At 55.5% G+C, this 21,428-nt stretch overlaps 1 protein-coding gene across 1 annotated transcript; it reads left to right on the forward strand.

The window, feature by feature from the left end:
- Positions 1-873: 873 nt before the first annotated feature.
- On the forward strand, positions 874-19,786 carry INSRR (insulin receptor related receptor). The gene is made up of 22 exons (XM_033200648.1): positions 874-1,454; positions 5,609-6,160; positions 7,721-8,024; positions 8,124-8,266; positions 8,458-8,602; positions 10,407-10,621; positions 10,815-10,941; positions 13,113-13,351; positions 13,753-13,920; positions 14,057-14,252; positions 14,458-14,499; positions 14,575-14,795; positions 15,028-15,164; positions 15,247-15,409; positions 15,591-15,696; positions 16,363-16,415; positions 16,608-16,837; positions 17,322-17,432; positions 17,572-17,731; positions 18,049-18,178; positions 18,316-18,450; positions 18,736-19,786. The coding sequence occupies exons 1-22, from the start codon at positions 1,370-1,372 to the stop codon at positions 18,977-18,979; spliced, it is 3,906 nt and encodes a 1,301-aa protein (XP_033056539.1). The 5' UTR covers positions 874-1,369; the 3' UTR covers positions 18,980-19,786.
- The last annotated feature ends 1,642 nt before the right edge of the window (positions 19,787-21,428 follow it).

A 21,428-nucleotide genomic window follows, 5' to 3' on the forward strand; every position in this document is an offset into this window, starting at 1 on the left:
CGTGTACCTTGGTGGCCGCGCACCTGGAAAGCCCCGGGATCCCCAGCACCCAGGGCAGCAGAAGGCTGGTCCCAACCCCTCCCACCGCTCAAGCCTCTGTGGCTGCACGAACCCATCCGTCTCAAGCTGAAAAGAGCGAGAGGAAGAGGGGGTCTCTCTTGGCGGGGAGACAGGGAAAGCCCCAGGGAGCAGGCGAAGGATGGCCTCCTAGAGGCTCACGGTTCTCCTCTCCGCCAAGGCCCCAGCACGGATGGTCCCCCAAATCCCCGAGACAGGGACACACTGACCGACCAAGCAGCCTGAGTTCAAGAAGGTGACCAGACGGAGGCAGAGCCCCACACAGTGATCGCCTTCTTCATCGGGATATTGGTCAGAACCAAGGGACTAGGCGGTGACGGAGCCTGGTGCTAAGGGGTTTCCAAAGAGGACAGGGAGGCCTCCTGGGAGGCTGAGAGGGGCTCCGAGAGGCCAAGGGCTGTCTACGTTCTCCCGGGTCGAGGCTGCCAGAAGTTACCCGGCAGGTGTCAAGGCACCGGGAAGGAGAATCTAGACACAGTTCTCCCCAGAAGCCCGGGCGCTGGCTGCCCCTCCGGCGGTGCAGCCCCACTTGGAAGAAGCCTGTGGTGGGGATAAAGGGTTGGGGGGACCCGCTGCAGCCGCAGCGGGATTTGAGGAAGCTCAGTTCTTGGCCCACCCTTCCCCCCGTATTTTGGCCTTATTTCCCCAACAGATCTGTCCTCCCCTCAGTTGTCAGGCTAAATATTTTGGCTTGGCTGGAGGGGCGGAGAGAACGGAGAGGTCCCTGAGAACCAATCTGTTTCGGCGGGGGGTGGGGAGGGCGGGAGCTGGGCGCGGCCCCTGCGTGCCCGCCCTGGGAAAGACCGCAGTGAGCGCGGTCAGCTGGGGCTGGGGGGCCGTGCGCCCTGAGGGATCCAGGGAGACTCTCCCTGTGGAGTCCCACGCACCCCAGGACCTCGGCTGCCCTCCTTGGGAGCGGTCCCCAGCCTTCTGCTCTGCCCTTAGGGTTGGCTGGCCTCTGGGCCTGCCTTTTGCTCAGAACCCTGTGTCATTTTCTCCCTCTGGAAGCCCGAGACTCTCCCTGTCACTGTCTGCATCTCTGTCCCCATCTCTCAATCTCATGCTGAGTCTCTCTGTCTCCAGCTGCCTGTCACTGTCTTTGTGTCTCTGTGACTCTCATTTCTTTTTTTCTGTCTCCTGATATCTCTGTGTGGGACTCCTTGTCTCTCTGTCCCTGCCCTCCCTCTCCTATCTGAACCCTGGTCTGTGTGTCCCTTAGGGCTTGTCAAACCCTTCTCCCCAGGGTCACCAGGAGGAGACCCGGGACTGGACACAAGCCAGGGCTGGGACAATGGCAGTGCCTAGTCTGTGGCCCTGGGGAGCATGCCTGCCTGTGATCTTCCTCTCGTTGGGATTTGGCCTGGATACAGTAAAGGGTGAGTCCCCAGAACTGGCTCCCAGACCCCTACCTCCCTCCCAGCCAGCTGGGAGGCCAAACAACTGAGCTTGCAGCCACAGAACATCCACTTACTCTGCACTGGAACACGGAGGCTGGGGTTAGCTCTCCAGAGAACTACCCAGCAGAAAAAGTAGTTAGTTCCCCACATAAAGGTGTTTTTCCCTCAGCTCCCTGAGAGGTGAGAAGAGCTTCAAAGCGAGGATGAGTAGATATCTTCCATCCCTACTAGTTAAACTGCGATCCCAGTGAAGCTTGCCTGAAAACCCAAATGAGGCCATGAGAGTGTTAGAAGTCATCTCTAGGGCCACTAAATGGGAAGAGGCAGGGGTGGGATAGGTAGCTGAGAACCAGGCACCATTAAGTAATGGAGGCAATGTTGCCTACAGGAAACTGCAGCTCCGGAAACTAAGGGTAAATCTAGACTGGGTCCTGAGCTCCTGCCTCCAGAGCCCTGTCCTGTGTCCCGCCTATTAGGGCCCAATCCCTACAGGGAGGAAGGCTGGTTTTGGGGAAAGATTGCTTTTCCTCAACACCCCAGGGCCTGTCCCGCAGGCTATATACTTCCCACGAATATGTTTTAGAGAGGAGGGGCAGGGGGACTCTATAGACTAAATGACCCTCATGGAGGTACTGGGGGCTTGGTAGAAAGAGGAAAAAGAGCTGAGGGTGGAAGCTTCAAAAAGGGAAGGAGTAAGAGGTATTCCCTTCCCCAGTCCCACCATTCTCTTCCAAACTGAAGCAGCTCAGAAATCCAGACTCTCTGCTTGCCCCAGGGGTCCTATGATGCTCCTCAGACTGGGGGCTCCCAGGGGCAGGGAAGTCTCCTCTTCCCATGGAGACGGGAGAGTGATGCGATGGGCTAGGTAGGAGGTCCCCTGAAGGGTGCTAGTCTCAGAGCCTCTGTCTGTAAGGCATAGCACCACTCCCCCAACCACTGAACCCCCCCACCTTCTGCACGACAGATGCCAGCTGGGAGTGTGGTTGTCAGGACAGGAGCACGTCCTTGGAGGGGCTAGTATTTGCTTAGGGGACCCAGATGTTCTGTTCCCAGTGCAGTTCTGCATAGAGCCAGGTCCTGAGGGAAGGCAGGGGTTAAACTGTGAAGGTTTTAGATTTGTTTTTCCAAATGACTCCCATCAGGGGAGCCCTGGAGAGGCAGGGGCATGATGGGAAGTGGGCGCCTGAGAGAACCCCCATCTGCCTGGCAGAGCCTGATTGGCTTTCCTCTGGAAGGGATAGAAGTGTTTTCTCATTCTCTCCCCCTCTTTTTTGTGTGTGTGCCTGTGTGGGCTCAGACACACACACACACACACACACACACACACACAGCTGCTGGGCAGAGCCAAGCTCAGGACCATTAATGACAACGGGGAGAAGATGTGAAGTAACCCCCAGGGAGCCAGCCTTGCCTGCCCACCTCTCTTAACAAACTATCAGGAATGAGGCCTGGATAGCGTGGCATGTGGCGTGTGATGTTTGTGATAACACCGGAGGTCTCGGTGGGAAGGGAAGTAGAGGCTGGAGACATTGTCAGGAGCTGAATGTCAGGCTGAAACATTCAAACTTGAATCTTCTGCAGTGGGGAGCCACAGAAGGCCCTCTTGGGAGCAAGTGAGTCCAGGCAGAGAAACGGAAGTGGGGCTTGGGCTGTAGTGAAGAAGCCAGACACATCCAGGTCCCCAAGGAAGGAGTGGACTTGGGATCCAGACATCCATTGTCCATGGTTCCTGAGTGCCCAGTGGTTCCAGCCCTGGACTGGGCACAACTGGGGGAATGCAGAGCTGACAAGAGTCCCACCCCCCTTGGAGGGGGTGACAGAGATGTATACAAAAATTTTGGAGCAATGCCCCCAGGTAATCTGATGTGGGCGCTGGACTAAGCGTAGCTGAGCCTGAAAGGGAAGTGATTAACTCCAGGCAAGAGGGTCAGGGAAGGTAGGTGTGTCCCTAGAGGCTGAAGGACCCTTCTGAGGCTGGAGGCATTAGTAAGGAACAGTTTATCTACACCCTGCAATGTCAGGCTGAGGGACTGAAACTTGAATCTTTAGCAATGGAATGTCCCTTCAAGAGTAATCAAATTAATTCAGGGAACAGGCATCTAACTCCCTTAAGGCTGGGAGAGACATGGGACCTGTGAAGCTCAGATCACTTCTTCCCAGTCACAGAATTCACTCATTCATTCATTCATCAGATATTTATTGAGGGTCAATTTTGTGCCAGGAGCTATACCAGCTACTAGGGTACAACATGAATTATACAAATATCCCTGCCCTTATGAAGCTTACAATAAACAAAATATCTGTTTCTATAAATTAATTTCCATGTTAATATATAAATTATATTTTAGCCAGTGTTAAAAATAAGTATATGGCCAGGCATGAGAGTTGATACCTATAACCCCATCACTTTGGAAGGTTGAGGCGGAGGGATTACTTGAAGAGGCCAGGAGTTCAAGGATGCAGCGAACTATGATCCTGCCACTACACTCTAGCCTGGGCAACAGAGTGAGACCCTGTCTCAAAATATTATACACACACAAACACATACACACAAACACACAGACACATACACACACTAGTCAGTTTTAAGAATTATAGAGAAAAATAAAGCAGAAGGGGGAGTAAAGAGTGTCACAATTTTATTTTATTTATTTTATTATAATTATCTTTAGACAGGGTCTCACTCTGTCACCCAGGCTGAGTGCAGTGGCGTGATCACGGCTCACTGCAGCCTTGACCTCCTGGGCTCAAGAGATCCTCCCACCTCAACCTCCTGAGTAGCTGAGACTATAGGTGTGCACCACCATGCCTGGCTACTTTTTGTACATTTTTGTAGAGATAGGGTTTCGCCATGTTGCCCAGGCTGGTCTTGAACTCCTAGGCTCAAGTATCCTTCCCACCTTGGCCTCCCAAAGTGCTGGAATTACAGATGTGAGCCACTGTACCCAACCAGTGAAAATACCTATAATCCCAATTTTAAATAGGATGTTCAGGCTGGGCGTAGTGGCTCACACCTGTAATCCCAGCACTTTGGGAGGCCAAGGTGGGTGGATTGATTGAGGTCACGAGTTGGAGACCAGCCTGGCCAACATGGTAAAACCTCATCTCTACTAAAAATGCAAAAAATTAGCTGGGTGTGGTGGCGGGCACCTGTAATCCCAGCTACTTGGGAGGCTAAGGCAGGAGAATCGCTTGAACCCGGGAGATGGAGGCTGCAGTGAGCTGAGACTGTGCCACTGCACGCTAGCCTGGATGACAGAGTAAGACTCCATATCAAATAAATAAATAAATAAAATTGGATGGTCAGAAAAGGCCTCTTTGAGAAGGGGACATTTGGCCAGACTTATGGAGGTGAGCAAGCCATATAGAGGGAAGAGGGTTCTGGCCAGAAGGAAGAGAAGGACAAAGACCCCGAGGAAGGAGCTTTGCTGGCTTGTTATAGTAGTAAAGCTCCTGTTATATATAAGGAATAGCAAAGAAGTCAATGTGGCTGAAGAAGATAAAAAGGATGAAATCAGAGAGGCTACAGGGGCTCAAATCGTGCAGGGCCCCGTAGGCTGTAATAAGATCAAGACAGATGGAAGTCATGAGGGGTTATATGCAGAGGAGAAACGTGATCAATGTGTTTTGAGATCACTCTGGCTGCAGAGTGGAGAATGTCCCAAAGAGGGACAAGGGTGGAACTGGGGAGACAGTTTGGGAGGCTGTTACTGTCAATCCAGGGGAAGATGATGGTGGAAGCTGTGAAGGTGTCGACAAGCAGTTCAGATTCTGGACATACGTTAAAGATAAACCTATAGGATATAGAAGGTGAAAAAGAAAGGTGTTAAGAGTGACTTTAGGTTGGGAGCCTGACTGCAAGAATGAAGTTGCTATTAACTAAGAAGGGAAAATGGGCTTGGGAGAGAGGGTCAGGAGTTCATTTTTGCCTGTGTGGCTCATCTGGTAGAGACCCTGCAGGCTGCAAGTGAGCCCTCTGGGGCCCAGGGAGGAGGCCACCCCACACCCGGAGCAGAGCCTGGCTTCTCACTCACTGTCCTACTGCCGGTGTGGCTCCCCTCCAAAGCTGCCAGGACTGGATGGGGAGTTTGGCCTGGGCTGTACTCAATGCTGCATGCCATGTATGCCCACAGTGTGTCCCAGCCTGGACATTCGCTCAGAGGTAGCAGAGCTTCGTCGGCTGGAGAACTGCAGCGTGGTGGAGGGCCACCTGCAGATCCTGCTCATGTTCACAGCCACCGGGGAGGACTTCCGTGGCCTCAGCTTCCCTCGCCTCACCCAGGTCACCGACTATCTGCTGCTCTTCCGTGTCTACGGACTGGAGAGCCTGCGCGACCTCTTCCCCAACCTCTCAGTCATCCGCGGGACGCGCCTCTTCCTGGGCTACGCACTGGTCATCTTTGAGATGCCGCATCTGCGTGACGTGGGACTGCCTGCGCTTGGGGCCGTGCTGCGTGGGGCTGTCCGTGTGGAGAAGAACCAGGAACTCTGCCACCTCTCCACCATTGACTGGGGACTGCTGCAGCCAGCACCTGGTGCCAACCACATTGTGGGCAACAAGCTGGGCGAGGAGTGTGCTGACGTGTGCCCTGGTGTGCTGGGTGCTGCTGGTGAGCCCTGTGCCAAGACCACCTTCAGCGGGCACACTGACTACAGATGCTGGACCTCCAGCCACTGCCAGAGAGGTGGGCACTGGCACAGAACATGAGTGTAGGGAACAGAAACAGCAAGGTCACATAGGGCTGGGTGGTCACAGGATGGTATGAGTCAGTACTTTCAGCTGCCACTGTTTTTTAATCCTCACTCATCCTACGAGGCAGGTAAGGAAACAGGCTGAGAAAAGTTAAACAATCAATGTGGCATAAGACAGCTAAGGGGTAGGCCCATGACGGCATGCATCATGGAGTAGGTGAAGGACAGGTTCAAGGTGGGCATGGGGGGAAAACAGCAGGCACGAACGGAGAGTAGGCAGCACAAGAAGCAGTGTGGGGCAGTGGTTAAGTCCAAAGGCAGAGGGTCTGGGTTCAAGTCTCAGCTCTACCACTTACTGGCTATGTTCACTTAGCCTCTCTGTGCCACAGTTTCCTCAGCTGTAAAATGATCATTGGGTGTCATGAGGAATGAGTTACTCTACAAAGCGTCAGAGGAGTGCCTGGGTCATGGTAGCAGTTCTATGTTCGTACTCAGAGTGGCCACAGCACAGTGGTCCGGGGTCAGCTGGCAGTACTGTAATGGGAGGTTGAGGTTTGGGGTGAGCAGGAGAAGAAAGGAGATGATCAGTGAAGAACTGAACAGGTGACAGCAAAGATGTAAGGTGGTACCTTTAGGATGATGCAAGGAGAGGAAAAAGGCAGTAGAGAAAGGAGGAAGGAGAAAAAAGGATGGCTGGTGCAGGAGGAAGCAAAACGTTATAGGAAAGGAGAGGAAAACCTTTCAGAGGTGGGGAGCAGATCTGGGGTCCCCCAACCTGGGGGTTTTTTCCACTCAGCTCCTGGAGGTCAGCTCCTCTCGCCCCCAGTGCCTCAGCAGCAGGGTGGATGGGAGAGTAACCAGATCCCTGCTGCATCGGCTGTGCCCCACCTCCCTGATGCCTCCCTGTTGGCTGTAAACACAGCTGCTGTACATCCTCTCGTGTACAGCGTCAACACGACCTGGCTGACCCCTACCCCACAGATCGTTCCCATAGCCAGCCAGCTACCACTGTGCAGTTTTTAGGCAATTGGGCCCCCAACCCCAAACCCTCCCACTGCTGCTTGAAGCCACCTCCTGCCCAGGGCGGGGAGCTGAGGTGGGGGCGGTATGGGCAGAAGCGTGGGTAAAACGACGGATGTCGGCCCCTCCTTGCACACACTCCCAGGCCCATGGGCCTAGCTGCTCAGGAGAGGCTGGCCCGCTCACCCTGGCACCATGCCCAGCCATGATCTGGGCACCAGGCCTAGACAGGATAGACAGGACAGCAGGCTGGAGAGCAACAACCCTGATGGACAAGGTCACTGCTCTATCCTGAGCTCTGACACCCCCGACTAGGCACTGTGGGAGCTGGGGAGCCACAGACAGGGCCACAGTCCTTGTCCTCAAGAATCCCATCGGAGCGGAACAGAGTCGGCAACCAGTGTCATCTGAATGGGAGGGACCTGGGTGCAGATTGAGTGTCATCCCAAGAGAAACAGGGTGGGGCCAGCATTGGAAGGACAGCCAGGACTGAGGGGGCATGGCCAAGGTCTAACACACCACTCTCCCCACAGTGTGCCCCTGCCCCCATGGGCTGGCTTGCACAGCGAGGGGCGAGTGCTGCCACACTGAATGCCTGGGGGGCTGCAGCCAGCCGGAAGACCCTCGTGCCTGTGTAGCTTGCCGCCACCTCTACTTCCAGGGTGCCTGCCTGTGGGCCTGCCCGCCAGGCACCTACCAGTATGAGTCCTGGCGCTGTGTCACAGCTGAGCGCTGTGCCAGCCTGCGCTCTGTGCCCGGCCGCGCCTATACCTTCGGCATACATGAGGGCAGTTGCCTGGCCCAGTGCCCTTCTGGCTTCACCCGTAATAGCAGCAGGTGAGTGTAGGGAGGGTGGAGGGCACCCTGGGAGCAGTGAGGAGGCCTGAGGAGGCCCAAACTGGTCCAAGGCTCAGGACATCTGCTTGCTCCTGCTAGCATATTCTGCCACAAGTGCGAGGGGCTGTGCCCTAAAGAGTGCAAGGTAGGCACCAAGACCATCGACTCCATCCAGGCGGCACAGGATCTGGTGGGCTGCACACATGTGGAGGGAAGCCTCATCCTCAACCTTCGCCAGGGCTGTCAGTACCTACTTTGGGGCCACATTCCTCCTCCTGGTCATACCCTTCCTCCCAGACACACCCCTTACAATGACCCAACTCAGCACGATTTTCCATCATCCTGGGTCCCAGTCCTGCGGGTCCACCATTCAGCCCCCTTGCCCTACGGACCCATCACCTTCCCTGCTCCAGCCCTGTCTTCCCATCCCTAGACAACCTGGAGCCGCAGCTGCAGCACAGCCTGGGGCTGGTAGAAACCATTACTGGCTTCCTCAAAATCAAGCACTCCTTTGCCCTCGTGTCCCTGGGCTTTTTCAAGAACCTCAAACTAATCCGGGGAGACGCCATGGTGGATGGGTAAGGGTTAGGCCTCTGACCAGCTCTTTCTATTACACTCCTTCCTCCAACACTCCCAGAACAGTGGTGAAGAGAATGGGCTCTGGAACCAATTTTGCTACTCACTAGCCGTGTGACTCTGAGTAGTTTAACTTCTCTGGTCTTCAGTTTTCTAATCTGTAAAATAGGGTTAATATAACATTACTTACTTCTTAGGGCTGTTTTGAATATTACTCAAGTTGTTATGTGTAAAGCACATAAAACAATGCCTGGAACACAGTATATACAATATAAATTACAGTCACATATAACTCTATAACGGTTGGCTATAATTGTCATCATCTGGTCCTGTCAACTGCAGAGCAAGACTGCCTGGGTTTGAAACCCATTCCTATCACCTGCCAGTCAAGACCTACCTAAAATGTAGCCAGGATTTTTTAAAATAAAAAGAATGAGCTGGGTGCGGTGGCTCACACCTGTAATCCCTGCACCTTGGGAGGCCGAGGCAGGTGGATCACTCAAGGTCAGGAATTCAAGACCAGCCTGGCCAACATGGTGAAACCCCATCTCTACTAAAAATACAAAAGAAGTAGAAGGGCGTGGTGGCATGTGACTTTAATCCCAGCTACTTGGGAGACTGAGGCAGGAGAATTGCTTGAACCCAGAAGGTGGAGATTACAGTGAGCCGAAATCGTGCCACTGCACTCCAGCCTAGGGCCTAAGTTACAGAGAGAGACTCCATCTTAAAAAAAAAAAAAAAAGAATGTTTTAAATTATCATCCAGGCCGGGCGCAGTGGCTCCTGCCTATAATCCCAGCACTTTGGGAGGGTGAGGCAGGGGGATCACACGCCGTCAGGAGTTCAAGACCAGCCTGGCCAACATGGAGAAACCCCATCTCTACTAAAAATACAAAAATTAGCCAGGTGTGGTGGTGGGCACCTGTAGTCCCAGCTACTCAGGAGGCTGAGGCAGGAGAATCGCTTGAACCTGGGAGACAGGGGTTACAGTGAGCTGAGATCGCACCACCACACTCCAGCCTGGATGACAGAGGGAGACTCTGGCTCAAAACATACATAAATAAATAACCATCTAGACCAGATGTGGTGGCTCACGCCTGTAATCCTAGCACTTTGGCAGGCCGAGGTGGGAGGATCACTTGAACCCAGGAGTTAGAGACCAGCCTGGGCAACATGGTGAAACCCAGTCTCTATAAAAAATACAAAATTAGCCAACCGTGGTGGTGCATGCCTGTAGTCTCAGCTACTGAGGAGGCTGAGGTGGGAGGATCACCTGAGCCTGGGAGGTCAAGGCGGCAGTGGGCCGCAATTGGGCCACTGCACTCTGGCCTCGGTGACAGAGTGAGGAAAAAAAACAAAGTTACCATCTAGTCTAGTGGCTCCCTGTGGCTTCTCATGTCTCCAGACACATTGCATGTACCCCAGAGTTGTCCACACCTCAGCTGGAGAGGAATGGCCCAGGCTGAGCACCACTCCTCCTCCTGTCTCGGAAGCCTCCAGAGTCTGGCACATAGCCGGTGCTCAGTTTAAAGAGAATCAAGGGAAGGATGGGGGCAGGGAAGCTGTGGACCCCATTTCACTGATGAGGAAAACCAAAAGATAGGGTCACTTGGCAGACATCATACTCCTGGTCAGTGGCACAGAGTGGGTATGCACGAATGCCCCCGGTGTGCTGGTGTGAGCCGGCCACTGAGTGCCCCCCTCCCTGGGCTCAGCAAAACCCCTCCAGGAGGAACCCATAAGCCATCCCCTTTCCTACCCCCTGCCCCCACCTCCCCGCAAAGCGAGGTCTCCTGGCCTCCCCCAGGAATTACACTCTCTACGTGCTGGACAACCAGAACCTACAGCAGCTAGGGTCCTGGGTGGCCGCCGGGCTTACCATTCCCGTGGGCAAGATCTACTTTGCTTTCAACCCGCGCCTCTGCTTGGAGCACATCTACCGACTGGAGGAGGTGACCGGCACACGAGGTCGGCAGAACAAAGCTGAGATCAACCCCCGCACCAACGGAGACCGCGCCGCCTGTGAGACCCCAACCCCAGTGCCCGTGGACAAGCGGCCACACACTAGACACGCGCACCCGGGGAAGGGGTGCTTGAGGGGACAGCCTGAGAAGTTCTCTTCGCGGTCTCACTGGGAATGGGATGCCGCGGGGTCAGGGTGGGCGCTCAAGCAGCTGTCAGGCGTGGTTGAAAGCAGGCCCCTCTTCCCACCCAGGCCAGACTCGCACCCTGCGCTTCGTGTCCAACGTGACGGAGGCAGACCGCATCCTGCTACGCTGGGAGCGCTACGAGCCACTGGAGGCCCGCGACCTGCTCAGCTTCATCGTGTACTACAAGGAGTCGTGAGTGCCGGGCGCGGGGCCGGAGCGGGGGCGGGGCCGGACGAGACCAATTTCTTAGGGACCACAGGCAGGTGAGGGCGGAGCTCAGCGAGGCTAGGAAGACCCAGGAAGCCAGGACCCCCAAGTTGTACTCCGTGGTAGGGTCCAGGTCTGGCTCTCTTCCCTCACCTTCTTCACGCCTCCGTGCCTCGGTTTCCCCTCACCAAGTGAAATGGAGAAGACAGGGCTTCTGAGAGCCCAGGAGAGCCATCGTGCTGGGAAGGCTTGGATCATTAAACTTCAATTCATTATGCTAATGTTCTACAGTGACCACAGCTCCTGCCCCAGCAGCGGTTTGGGGAGCACCCACTAATTTGGCCAGTTTTAAGAGCAGCTCTGCCAGCATTTCATTTAAGCCTTAGGAAGGGAGGGAGCAGGGGCCGCCAGGGACCACACTGCTCTTTTCTTTGGCGAAAGTCAACTGACCCTAACAGGAAGGATAGTGGTTAGACCACAGGAAGGACTTCTCCAAAAACACAGCTAGGAATCAAAAGGAGACATCCTTAGAGGAGGGAGATGGATTTCGGATGCAGACTGGGAGGGCAGGAGTAAGGAGTTCATGCTCTCTCTCTGATAGATATTATAGAAGATGGAGGCCACCTGGCTTAGAAGCATTTCCTGTGAATTAAAATGGAGAGGACTTAGCTGACCACCAGCTCAGAGTCTGGCTTGGGAGGACAGAGGAAGGAAGTCAGTTGTAGGAGACCCACTCAAATGGCCAAGACTCTCCTAGGTCTCAGTGGTAGGTGAAGGTCTCTAGCATGGGCAGCTGGAGAGTTTGTTAAATACAAATTCCTGGGCCTCACCCTCACTAATTCTGATTCAGTTAATCCTGAGCAGGGCCCAAGAATCCACATGTCTAATAAGCTCCTAGGAGATGCTGAAGCTGCTGGTTTGTGGACTGCACTCTATGGAGCACTGGCCTGACTACAATGTGAATCTCCCCTGGCTCCCTGGCTTGGGCACTTCACAATCTGCACAACTATACACAGCTGTCTCTGGGCTCAAAGAGCAGAGAACCTTGGGAGCCCTTCAAGAAGCTTCCCTAACATCACTGCCTTGCAGTGTGGCTGCAGCTATGCTACCTCAGAGACACACACTGCAGATCCTGCCCAACCCTGACTCCAAACAGACCCAGACCTGCTCAGTGTGTCATGCCTCACAGGACACCTGCTCCCATGGCACCCACTATGAGCCCCCACGCACCCCTCCCCAAGCTGCTCCTGGACTATCCTGCTTATAGGTCCCAACAAAGGCAGGCACTTCCAGCTGGGCCACAAGTTCCCCAATCACCACCCAATTTGACCTCCCTCAAGTTTTGTCCCTGGCTCAACATGAATTCCATCACCCCCTTCCCAAACCAAAGAAACAAATATCATGAACATCAGTGTGATGTTCCATTGTCTCCCGTGGTCTATTCTGCTATCTCCCGTGTGGGGCCCACTTTCATCTCCCCCAGGGAGCCCTCTTCTACCCTAAAGCCAGTGATGCTTCCCCAAGCCCTGCCCCGAAACTGGCCTTCGGGCAGCCAGCACTAGTTGCCTCTGGCCCCTTAATTTCCCTGTGGCAATGGGTCTTGGCCTTTTAGGGTCATGGACATGTTTGGGAGCTGTTGAAGCTAGGAACCCTCTAGAAAACCACACATGCACAAAACTTTCCCTATAGTTTGGGAGGCTCATAAACCTCCAAAGTCAATTCAAAGGCCTAAGTGAAGATACTGGGAAGGGAGCAGTCTCCAGGTCCTGGTTCCAAGCAGTTACACTTAGGGGAATTAGGATAACCTTATTGCTTGCTGTTTCTAGGAGAGGGGACTCTTTCACACACACTTTCTTGTTTTATTTATACAATGCAAGATTTTTTCAATATTCATTGAAACTAGAGCTCGATATTCCCTGCTAAGGATGAGGAGATACATCATTACAAATTTCACTGACACAGATATCAAAGGCCGTCCCCTCCCCACCTTTGCCAGGGTCTAATAGGTGGCTGGAGTCATGGCTTTGCCCTCACATGTACTGGAAGAAGGACGATGATAGTCCTGGAGTGATTCAGTGCGGGGGAGGGGGTCGGGGAGGTGCCAGAACTTGGGGGTGGGGTTGAATGACCCCTCAGCTCCGGGGATGGGTGTTCAGCCCATTCCAGAATGCCACAGAGCACGTGGGTCCAGATGCTTGTGGAACCCAGAGCTGGAACCTGCTGGATGTGGAGCTGCCCCTAAGCCGCACCCAGGAGCCAGGGGTGACCCTAGCCTCCCTCAAGCCTTGGACACAGTACGCAGTGTTTGTGCGGGCCATCACGCTAACCACTGATGAGGACAGCCCCCATCAAGGAGCCCAGAGTCCCATCGTCTACCTCCGAACGCTGCCTGCAGGTAGGCATTTGGAGGGCGCAAGAGTCAGTCAGACGCCTGCATCCATGAGAACAGGGGAGCATAGGCATCAGAAATAGAGAAGCCGCGGCACTGAACACCTGGCCCACAGAGGCTGGGAGGCCAGATGCTTGAGTCCTAGAAAGAAGAGGGGGCATCTGCCTAGGTCCTTCCGGGGCTGGGATTGGAACAGTCCAGAGTCAATAGCTGAGGGAACTGAAGGGCGTATGGCAGAGAAGGGGAGGACAGAAACAAAACACTGAGTTCTAGGAAGGCAGAGATGAGGATCACCTATTCTTCGTGAGAACAGGGCTGTTGGACCCCCAGAGAGAGGGGCTCATTACTAGACGGTATTCAAGAGGAAGCCCCACAACCCCTGAGTTGCATCCTTCTTGCACTCCTAGCTCCCACGGTGCCCCAGGACGTCATCTCCACGTCCAACTCCTCCTCCCACCTCCGGGTGCGCTGGAAGCCACCGACCCAGCGCAATGGGAACCTCACCTACTACCTGGTGCTGTGGCAGCGGCTGGCAGAGGACAGCGACCTCTATCTCAATGACTACTGCCACCGCGGTGGGCAGAGACTACGCGCAGGCCGGCCGCGGGGCGGGTGGGGAAGGGGAGATGGAGGCGCAGGGCCGGGGCAGATGGGGGAATCAGGGGCAGGGAGACCGCCTGTCTTACTAGTGTCTTCCCGTTGCGGCGCCAGGCTTGCGGCTGCCCACCAGCAACAATGACCCGCGCTTCGACCGCGAAGACGGAGATCCTGAGGCGGAGATGGAGTCCGGCTGCTGCCCTTGCCAGCACCCACCTCCTGGTCAGGTTCTGCCCCCGCTGGAGGCGCAAGAGGCCTCGTTCCAAAAGAAGTTTGAAAACTTTCTACACAACGCGATCACCATCCCCAAGTGCGAAGAGCGCTCGCGGCCTGGGCCGGTCTGATGGGTGGGGCCTGTGAGGGGCGGGTCTTGCTGGAGGGGTGAGGTTTGTGGGCGGGGTCTTGCTTGTGTGGGCGGGGCCCGGGTTGTGGGTGCTTTTGGAGGCAGTGCGCGCTGCAGAGGGCATAGGGGTGCATCCAGACAGGCCTGATAGGGCTACCCCTGGCCTCCCCAGATCCCCCTGGAAGGTGACGTCCATCAACAAGAGCCCCCAAAGGTGAGCAGGACTAGGGCCGGTGCTGAGGGGCGTGGCTTTTGGGGCTGGGCCTTGGCTCTGACTCGCTCTCCCCAGGGACTCCGTGCGGCACCGCCGGGCCACTGGGCCCCTCCGGCTGGGGGGCAACAGCTCGGATTTCGAGATCCAGGAGGACAAGGTACCCCGTGAGCGAGCGGTACTGAGCGGCCTGCGCCACTTCACAGAATACCGAATCGACATCCATGCCTGCAATCACGCGGCGCACACCGTGGGCTGCAGCGCCGCCACCTTCGTCTTTGCACGCACCATGCCCCACAGTAGGTGACCCCCACACACACCTTCTATCCCTGTCACCGAGCCCGAGGACCCTATGCAAGGGTTTGGGGTTTGACTTCTTGCTAACCCCGGAGCCTCGCCTTGCTTGCTCCTCTCAGTTTCCATAATCCCAAAGCTTTCCCCACCTCCCAGCTCAGCCCAGTTTAGCTTGGGTTTGAACCTAAAGTGAGATGAACCACTTTTGGCCCGGCTGCTGGATGCCCCTTCCCGCAGGAGAGGCTGATGGTATTCCAGGAAAGGTGGCCTGGGAGGCCTCCAGCAAGAACAGTGTCCTCCTGCGCTGGCTCGAGCCACCGGACCCCAACGGACTCATCCTCAAGTATGAAATCAAGTACCGCCGCTTGGGAGAGGTAGGTGCCTGTGGGATCCCCATCCCAGCCCTGTTTTGTGCCTACATCGCCTTCCCAGCCAGCTGTTCTGCGTTACTCTCAGGAGGCCACAGTGCTTTGTGTGTCCCGTCTTCGATATGCGAAGTTTGGGGGAGTCCACCTGGCCCTGCTGCCCCCTGGAAACTACTCTGCCAGGGTTAGGGCAACCTCACTGGCTGGCAATGGCTCTTGGACAGACAGTGTTGCCTTCTACATCCTTGGCCCAGGTATATGCAGCCTCTGTCACAGACCTGTAACACCGAAAAGCCCCACCTGGTCCCCAGCCCACCACAGGCCCCTCCCCTGCATCCTTCCCCATCCTCACCTCCCAGCATGGAAAGAGAAGCATGGCCTTCTCTCTGACTTCTACATCTTTGACTCTACCCTCTGCTGCCCTCTGACTGCCAGAGGAGGAGGATGCTGGGGGGCTGCATGTCCTCCTCACTGCCACCCCTGTGGGGCTCACGCTGCTCATCGTTCTAGCTGCCCTTGGTTTCTTCTACGGCAAGAAGAGGTGATGATAAGTCCCACCAGTCCCCACCCCCTTTTCTCCCTGAGCCCTCATCATAAAGTCTGTCAAAGGGAGGTAGATGAGACAGTAGAAAGACAGGTCTTCCATACAGACAGTAACTCTTCCCCTGCGGTGGCATGGAGGAAACATACCTCTCAGCTAGGGTGACCAACTTATCCGGGTTAGCCTGGGATTTTCCTGGTTTTATCAGTAAAAGTTCTGCATCCTAGGAAACCCCTCATTCCAGCCACACTGGGATTGTTGGTCACCACAATCTCAGCGCAAGCTGAGAAATAATAAAGCTGGTCCCTTATTAGGAGGAGAAGCAGGAGGCCTGGGGATGTGTTCCAGAATGCCTGATGTCAGATCCTTCCAAGGCTGACTGCAAGAGGAAAATGGGGCTGGACCTTGATCAGCTTGGCTGTAGGGACTAGCTGACAGGGTGGAAGCCCCTTTACTCTTGTATCCTCCCTATTCCCTGTCAGAACCAGGAATAGGGCCAAGGCCAGCTTGGAGGGTACTTAGGGATCCCCAGCAGTCACCCTGACCAAGGCTGGGGGTGTGGTCAGTAACTTCCCTCCTCCTTGAAATGTCCTTCTTCCTTCTTCTGATGTTGCTCATTCCTTCCTGAGCACCCTTCCAGCCTGACACCCTCACCTCCCGTTGCAGAAACAGAACCCTGTATGCTTCTGTGAATCCGGAGTACTTCAGCGCCTCCGATAGTAGGTCTGGGAGTGGGTGGACAGGTGGTATGGGAAAGGGAAACAGGAGAGGAGCAGAGACAGACTTCCAGGAGACCTTCTTGCAGAAGATAGCCTTGGGACCGGAACCGTTCAGAAGAGGAGAAGAGAAGTTGGGGGGTGAGGTGTGGCAGAGAGCGCATCTTTGCTTTGCGACCCTCCAACTCTTTGCAGTGTACGTCCCTGATGAGTGGGAGGTGCCTCGGGAGCAGATCTCGATAATCCGGGAACTGGGCCAGGGCTCTTTTGGGATGGTATATGAGGGCCTGGCACGAGGACTTGAGGCTGGAGAGAAGTTGACACCTGTGGCCCTGAAGACGGTGAATGAGCTGGCCAGCCCACGGGAGCGCATTGAGTTCCTCAAGGAAGCTTCTGTCATGAAAGCCTTCAAGTGTCACCATGTGGTAAGGGAGAGCCAGGGGCATTGTCAGGGTCATAATTAGTGTAAAAGTCATGTGGTAAGAAAGAAAGGGTCAGAGATGAGGTTAGTGCACAATTAAGGTCAAGATTGGGACCATGGTTAGGATCCTAATTGGGGTGAAGGTCATGGTTAGGGTTAGAGTCAAACAGGGTCATGGTAGAGTCATGGCTAGGGCTGAGATCAGTCATGATTGGGACTCAATATTGGGTGTCCAGATCATTATTAGAGTCCTGATTTGGCTCAAGGCCAAAGTTGGGCCAAGTTCATGATTGTGATGATCATCAGATAGGATGAAGGTCATGGGTTAGGGTCAGGGTCATTGTTAGGTCAGGAGTCAGGTTATAGTCATGGTTGGGGTTAGTGTCAGATTTGGTGTCTGAGTCAGACTGTGGTCATAGCAGATCAGGCTTTTGGCCAAATGGGTCAATGGGAGCTAGGGGGTTTGCTAGGACCTTTGTCTGTCTCAGGTGCGTCTCCTGGGTGTGGTGTCTCAGGGCCAGCCAACTCTGGTCATCATGGAGTTAATGACCCATGGGGACCTCAAGAGCCATCTTCGATCTTTGCGGCCTGAGGCAGAGGTAGGGAACAGGAAGACCCTGAGCCCAGGGGCTGGGGAGTGAAAGAAGGGCTGGGCACAGTGTGGGAGGTGGGGGCCAGCTCTGGACAGGAGACCAGCCTCTGGGTTCCTTCCTCACCAGCCCCCAATCTTGACTCTAGAACAACCCCGGGCTCCCACAGCCAGCATTGGGGCAAATGATCCAGATGGCTGGTGAGATTGCAGACGGCATGGCCTACCTTGCTGCCAACAAGTTTGTGCACCGAGATCTAGCAGCCCGCAACTGCATGGTGTCCCAGGACTTCACCGTCAAGATCGGGGGTACAGAGGGTGCCAGGCAGATGAGGGCAGCCTGAAAAGTAGAGAGACTCCCTTAAGCTAGGCATCAGGAAACCCACAGCCCTGGTCCTGACAGCCTGTGAGACCCTTGGCAAGTCACCCTCACCCTGGATCTTAGTCTCTTGTCTGAGGGCAGAGGGGTTTGGATGGGATGAGCTCTAAGGTCCATTGAGCCCCTACTTTCCAGGGTTCTTGGTGACTCTGGAGGATGAGAAGATTGGGAGAGGTATTCCAGGGGCGGGAGCAAATGTGTGGCTCTTATGCCCCACACCTCCTCCACCCTCACCCTCACTTTCCAGACTTCGGGATGACTCGGGACGTGTATGAGACAGACTATTACCGCAAGGGTGGGAAGGGGCTGCTGCCCGTGCGCTGGATGGCCCCTGAGTCCCTCAAAGATGGGATCTTCACCACCCACTCGGATGTCTGGTGGGGCCGAGCTGGAGCACAGGGCTCCAGGGATGTGGAGGTGGGATCTGGGGAGGGGCCTGGAACACCCCCGTCCCTTGGAGTGCACCAAGCAGCACGAAGGGTGCTGGGCTCAGGCGCTCCTGCATGCCCTCCAGGTCCTTCGGTGTGGTACTCTGGGAGATTGTGACCCTGGCTGAACAACCCTACCAGGGCCTGTCCAATGAGCAGGTGCTCAAGTTTGTCATGGATGGCGGGGTCCTGGAGGAGCTGGAGGGCTGTCCCCTTCAGCTGTGAGTCACCTCCCCTGCCCCTTCCTCATTGCTGATCTACCTACAACCCTCCCCCACCTGGCCCCACGATTCTGGCTCACCTCCTCTGATGCTTTGACATCTACTGACCCTCAGTTATTAGCGCCCCCCGTTCCAAACCCCCACGACTCCCATTTAATCCCTTCTCACTCTCCCAGGCATAATGGCCCACGATCCCCACTCCTACCAACTGACCCTCAGTGCAGGAGGCTGAGAGTGCGGCAGGGGCTCCCGGATGCCTCTGACCCTGCTCCCCACACCCACCAGGCAGGAGCTGATGAGCCGCTGCTGGCAGCCGAACCCACGCCTGCGCCCATCTTTCACACGCATTCTGGACAGCATACAGGAGGAGCTTCAGCCCTCCTTCCGCCTCCTCTCCTTCTACTACAGCTCGGAGTGCCAGGGGGCCCGGGGCTCCCTGCCTCCCACCGATGCAGAGCCTGACTCCTCACCCACCCCAAGAGGGGCTTCATCAGACTGCAGCCCTCAAAATGGGGGTCCAGGGCAATGAGGGGCACCCCATTCCCTGGCTGGCCTCCCATGGGGAGAGAGGAAGGGACCCGACCTCTGTGGCTGAGATATCTGAATGTTCACCCCCACCCCCACCCATGGCAAGGGGTGGCTGAGGGTGGGGCAGAGAACAGGAGCAGGGAAGGCTGTGGGGGTGGACAGAGGGGTCTCACCATAGAAGCTTCTCAGACTCTGAGTCCCTCGGGAGAAAGCAAGCAGGGTCAAAGCCGGAGGAGTAGAGATCAGGCCAGGGACAGACGTCCTGCCCTCAGAGAAAGGGACCCCACTCAGACTAGGAAGAGGGGGCCCACCCACCCTAGAGGTCCTGCCCCTCAGTTTGGGGTCTCCTGTGGACAGGTAAGGCCATCGACATGTTTGAAATTAGATGAGCAATCAGAAGCAGGCCTGGGGCACTCTCCATGCATGTGTGGGAAGCGGGGTGGGGGGTCCACATGACTCCCTTGCTTGCCGCTGCTTTTCAACTCCTCCCCTTAGCTCCACTGACCAGGTGGCATGGGGAGAACCCAAGGGCCTGGGAAGTGGTTCCCAGCCTGCCTGCCCTCACCTCCTCCTCTCCTCTTGCCCCGCCCAGGGCTCCCCAAGCTTGGTGCTCCTTCCTCCTTTCTTCCAGGGGCATCCCTTGGAGTATAGTCACCCTTTCTCCAGTCCCTCCCCTCAATGATTAGCCCTTGATGCTTAAGGCTTTCAGAGCCTGGTCTTCCTCCCTCCCCTCGCCCAGCCCCGCCCCCACCCCTGCCTCTCATGGGAAGACTGGAGAAGGCACAATAAATGCCGAGGCCTGTTTGTACCCTGGTCCCAGGCAGCCATTATCTCTCCATCTACATGGTGTTAACACTAGATGAACTTCCTTTCTGCCTCCTCTGGGAATGGAGGTGGTGACCCTAAGGCAGAGACACAGGATAAATACACTGCTGTCAAACACCACCTCCATGAGGACCCGAGCAGCCAGGGTTGCCATGGCAGTGAGGCAGAACAATTTGCAATTATCTCCTGCTCAGGACCAGAAGTGGTTGAGCCCGGCAGGGAACCTTTGTGTCTGGCCTCCAAGCAGAACCAACCTGTCCCCAACATCTCATCTTAATTTCATCCCTTGTTATGTCTATTATATCGGTCCACTGGATAGGTATTTTCTGGAGTGTCATAGGACACACTTTAAGTGGTCAGACATGGGGCAGGGGAGAGGCCCTGATGACATCACCTGTTCATGCCAGATGCCCCCACCCAAGCCAGGGGACACACAGCAGAGCAGGGTCTGTGCGTCTGGCACCCTGTGGTTATCCTGGGAGGCCAGAATCTCAGTGTTCATCTGAGACACCATTGAGGCATGTGGATGTTGCACAGGAGAGTCAGTTCCCAGGTTTTTCTGCCAGTGCCATGAGGGCATTTGAGAGGGAAGGGTTGCAAAAGAATGACGTCAAACCTTGACGAAGGGGGTGGCAGCAGGAGGGGCTGCCCATGGCTCAGAACTCTTTAGCTTCCTGCACCCAAGGGCTTGGGGTATAGCTGCTGTGCCACACACATGCCACGTGCTCTGGGTCTGGCAAGATGAGCCCTTCTGTGCACCCTTGCTCACGCCCGCCAGCAGCTGTCCTGCAAACCACAGCTCCCTCATACCAGAGTGGAGTGGGCACGAGTCTGCGTGAGGCCGTCTCTATGACAGCAACTACCCTGTTATACCCACAGGGTCAGGGTGGGCAGCAAGGACCACCTGTGTGGAGCCCCACCCCTCCCCTGCCCCGTGTTGGTGACTGAAGCAACAGTGACCCCTAATGGTTACCAGCAGAACCACAGCTAAGGGAGAAAGTTGGGGAGTTTGGGCTTCCCTGCCTTCTGTTGCTGGGTCTCTGAGAGGCCTCCAGGAGGGTGGAAGGGTGGAGAGACTCCACGCAAGCCCTGGCTCTGAGACCTGCACACTCACACAGAGCACACAGGCACGCCTGCATTTGTAAACGCCCACAGGGCAGCAGTGGGGTCAACCCCTCTCCCCACCACCTATGCCCCCTAACCCTCACAGTGCTGGTCGTCTGGATGTGGAAATGCTTAAGGAAGGGATTAGAAGTCGAAGAAAAGAGGGCTTCATTAATATGTTGTCGGGGCTGCATCTGCAAAGATGGGCAGGTGGTGGCTGGTCCAGAAATACTTCTGGGGGAAGGATGTAGGGATGCTAGGAAACAAGCTCTATCACTGTCCAAGTCCTAGAAAAGAAGTGGATTTAACTAGGTAGCAAGATAGATGGAGGCTGGACTTCAGGAGGGACTTCCCAATGCTACAGGGAAGCTTTGAGGAGGGAAGACATGTCTCCTATCTGAGAGATAGTTGCAGACAGACAACAGGTTGACCTGGAGAAGGAAGGATGGACACCTACCACAGAGGCAGAACAGTAAATGCAGCGACTAAAATCCAGAAACACCCATCTTGGTCCCCCTCCT

The sequence above is a fragment of the Trachypithecus francoisi genome, unplaced genomic scaffold, assembly GCF_009764315.1.
Source record: "Trachypithecus francoisi isolate TF-2019V2 unplaced genomic scaffold, Tfra_2.0 Lachesis_group5, whole genome shotgun sequence".
Lineage (NCBI taxonomy): Eukaryota > Metazoa > Chordata > Mammalia > Primates > Cercopithecidae > Trachypithecus > Trachypithecus francoisi.

Excerpts from the sequence above, each read along its gene's own strand:
- INSRR (XM_033200648.1), top strand. The coding sequence starts at position 1,370 with ATGGCAGTGCCTAGTCTGTGGCCCTGGGGAGCATGCCTGCCTGTGATC. Across the intron at positions 6,161-7,720 it reads CTCCAGCCACTGCCAGAGAG|TGTGCCCCTGCCCCCATGGG; the intron begins GTGGGCACTGGC and ends CTCTCCCCACAG. Across the intron at positions 13,352-13,752 it reads CCTCCGAACGCTGCCTGCAG|CTCCCACGGTGCCCCAGGAC; the intron begins GTAGGCATTTGG and ends TTGCACTCCTAG.